The sequence below is a fragment of the Colletotrichum spaethianum genome (genome assembly GCF_022836535.1).
Source record: "Colletotrichum spaethianum MAFF 239500 DNA, contig01, whole genome shotgun sequence".
NCBI lineage: Eukaryota > Fungi > Ascomycota > Sordariomycetes > Glomerellales > Glomerellaceae > Colletotrichum > Colletotrichum spaethianum.
The window spans coordinates 1,856,666-1,860,034 of NW_026054771.1; the positions used below are offsets into that span (position 1 = coordinate 1,856,666).

Below are 3,369 nucleotides of genomic sequence, written 5' to 3' on the forward strand. Positions count from 1 at the left end.
CTTTCCCCTTCGCACTCTTTCCTTCGTCATTCCTCTCGTCTCGAATCGACAGGGCGATGCCAGCGAGGAAACAACCGTATCGACGAGTGAATTGGAAGCCCGGCACACCGACCCTCCCAAAGTCCTGCACGCCAGCACTCAAATAAACGCGGCCCCGACATAAACCCAACGGCTGCCTTTTGCCTTACCGTTGTCCCTTCTTCAACCCATCCGATTTCTTGGGTCCGAGAGAGCCACGAGCTACTGAGGAGCGCCCGTCTTGCCGTCAACGAGACCAGCCCAGCCTTCCGGGGCGCCAGTTGTTCCAAGGACACGGACAAATCCACAGTCATCGGCATCTACGCGCATCATCAAAATCCCCTTTAGCCTTACTCCTGACGAGGCTCAAACTCCAAAGTTCCTGTCTTCACGCCCGCACTAACGAAGATCCCGTGTCGGATCACGTCAACTTGGATGCAGGTCCAGAGAGGCGAAGAGACAAGCACCTCAAGCCACAGTCCATCGAGCTGGTTGCTCCGATAGCCCAACCCTGCTTTCTCGGCCAAGCCTGAGCCAGCCTGGCCTGGTCAGTTGGGGGCATTCCTTTGCTGCCACCGTTACTTAGGTGCACCGATTCCCTCCCCATTATCAATCTTGTCCACCCTTCCATACTATTTCTCCTCGTTCCCGCGTTGCGCCCAGCGCTAGATCCCAGGCTCCCGGCCGCCTGGAAAACTTGCTCTCCACTGTCCGCACTTTACCCCCATTGTCATTCTCACTGCGGTAGACTCCTTTTTTCTCAATCGTCTATCAGCGATACATACCACCACACAAAATACCTCACGGTCGACAAGCCACTTGATCGAGTGCCGATTCTTGCGACAACACACCGGTACAGGTTCGCGCACATTCTTATCTGGTTCTTGGACGATCCGGCCAACGTCGACGCATAACCGGGGCCATGTCCGCAAATTCTTGGCCCGGGGCCGACGGCGCCTCCCAACAGTCTGGGCAGCTGTCGCAGAAGGATATCGTCCTCGACCGACAGATGATCAAGCACCTTCTCGGCCGATATGGACCAGACGAATTGAGTCGCCTTATCCAGGAGACTACAGGTCCTCGTAAGTGCAACTTTTCTTAATTTTACTGCTTCCTCCATTGACTGAGCAACCCGTAGAGTCGGACGGTGCATCCATTGTGTCGTCGGCGCAGTCATCCATCTTGTCGGATGACCCGTCGAGCGTTTGGGACACCCAGAGCGTCAGAACCTTTTCGTCCGACGCATCCTCCATCACCGGCAGCATCATTTCCAACGTTTCTCGGGGCACTTCCAAAATCTTGGGCAGACGGAGTCAGAGCAGTAGTGCTACGGCTGCGGCCCAGGCCCAGGCAGCTGCCCAGACCCAACATGAAGAATCGTGGAACGATGTGCCCACATCATCCGACACAGCACCCGACGCTGCCTCGAGCACGACGAGCGCATCGAAACAGAAGGGGGCTTTCATGTGCGGCTTCTGCAAGGAGGAGGACATCACCAAGACGTGCACGCGAAAAAACGACTTGAAGCGTCACATCGAGGACTTTCACAACGTCAACGCCCAATGGTTCTGCCGGCACCGTGGTTGTCAAATGGTTTTCGACTGGCAAGGCGCATACAAGACGCACTTGAAGCAGGCCCACGGGGGTTCCAGAATGTCTTTGGACGAGGCCAAAGTCAATCTTTGCCCGCAGGTGGTTTTTGCATGCGGCTTCGACAACTGCCTGCAAGTTTTCGAGGCGCAAGGCGATTCCGACGCCGGCTCTACGTTCAAGGAGTACGTGAGCCACGTGGTGAAGCACTTTGACGAAGGGTCCAACAGCGGCGAGTGGTCGTACTCGGCAAGGATACGCAACCTGTTGCGGCAGAGCCAGGTGCAGGCTGCTTGGAACGAATCAATGTGGAACGAGGCGTCGCGGACCACTCTGCAATGGAGCCCCCAAACCTCTGGAATCCTGAGGAAAAGACTGGAATGCCGACACATTGGCGATGCCAAACTACTTGTGCAGTACGCTCTCATGCTCGGCTCCGACTCTGGTGCCATCAAGTTCCGCGAGGATTTCATCACGCCCGTTGCCGACACGTGCACCCTGCACATGCCTGGCCACAAGTCGCGACAACAGAGTGTCGCACCGCCAGAGCCGGCCGACCCTTTCTCTTTCAAGATATCGCGCGGTGCAAACCCGGCCCTCGCCGCCTACATGGCATCTCAGCGGAGAGTCTACGTGCCAAGACAACAGCGAGTGGTGAGACCACCCCAACTACACCATCCGCACCAGCAAGTGCCGTCATCGAATCCGATGGCCAGCCATTCCCGGCTGTCCCACTCTTCCCACTCAAGCCATCACGGCCATCAGCAGACCCATCCGAACGGCCAGAACCACAGTACCCTCGGGCATTTCTTCCAAACCCCCATGGATTCATCAATGTACGACCCGAGCAGCAACGCCCAGGCTTTCGGATCCAGTAGCGGTGCATTGCATCATAACGGCATTATTGCAGACGACATGCAGAGCTTGAGGGGCATGGCAGCAGGCACACCTGAATCTTCGGATGTGGAAATGCAGGATCCGGGCATGATGGCGGATTTCTCTTCGCAGTACGCGCCGCACGCAGCCAACCTGGCGAGTCCAGCAATCTCGGGCCACACGGACGGATTCTTCCCCCCTGGGCAAGCCTATTAGATGGCGACCCCGGGAGCTTCAACTCGATCCGCCTCACCGACATTGCCGATCTCGGCGAGCGGGCCAGCTAATCCATGTACCAACATCCACACGCATGACAAGCATCCCAAACTTCCGCCTCAGCTTCATCTCGCGCAGCAGATGGTTTTCTTTCATCAATTTGTTTTCTTTGTCGGAGTTTCTAGCAAGATGATATACCCAACAACGGTCGGCCGCCACATTTCCTATTTTCGTTGTATCTACAACCTGGACAACACACGACTGGACGAAAAGAGGAGGACTCTGTATATTACGATTGGTCACTGGCCCAGGGTCATCCCAAGGCGGGCTGTTTCACGAGCGAGTAGATAGGCACAGAAAAGGTGGTCGGCCTCTTTTTAGAGAGATGGGACGAGGCGCGGCAGGAAACAGGAACATTTACAGACCAGCAGTAGAGCTGGCGGAGGAGGGATGACCAGGATTCAACGGGAGCATTCAAGCAAAGTACGAGGCTTACTTAGTGCTCTGCGTCCTATATCCACCGGCGAAACGGTAGAAATCGAACACACTTCCCGAATTACGTGTTACTATTCGTGTCCCAGTTTGATTAGACGACTATGTTGAGATGGCTTTTGGCTTCGCGCAGCGTCCCATTGGATCAACTGCGCTCGTGTGTGTCTTTGCTCGTTG

General features: G+C 55.9%; 1 protein-coding gene across 1 annotated transcript; it reads left to right on the top strand.

The window, feature by feature from the left end:
* Positions 1-940: 940 nt before the first annotated feature.
* Positions 941-2,700, top strand: ColSpa_00502 (uncharacterized protein; the record flags this gene model as incomplete). The annotated part of the gene is made up of 2 exons (XM_049266714.1): positions 941-1,100; positions 1,157-2,700. 2 exons carry the CDS (start codon positions 941-943, stop codon positions 2,698-2,700), a joined length of 1,704 nt encoding a protein of 567 aa, XP_049122671.1.
* Between the last annotated feature and the right edge of the window lie 669 nt (positions 2,701-3,369).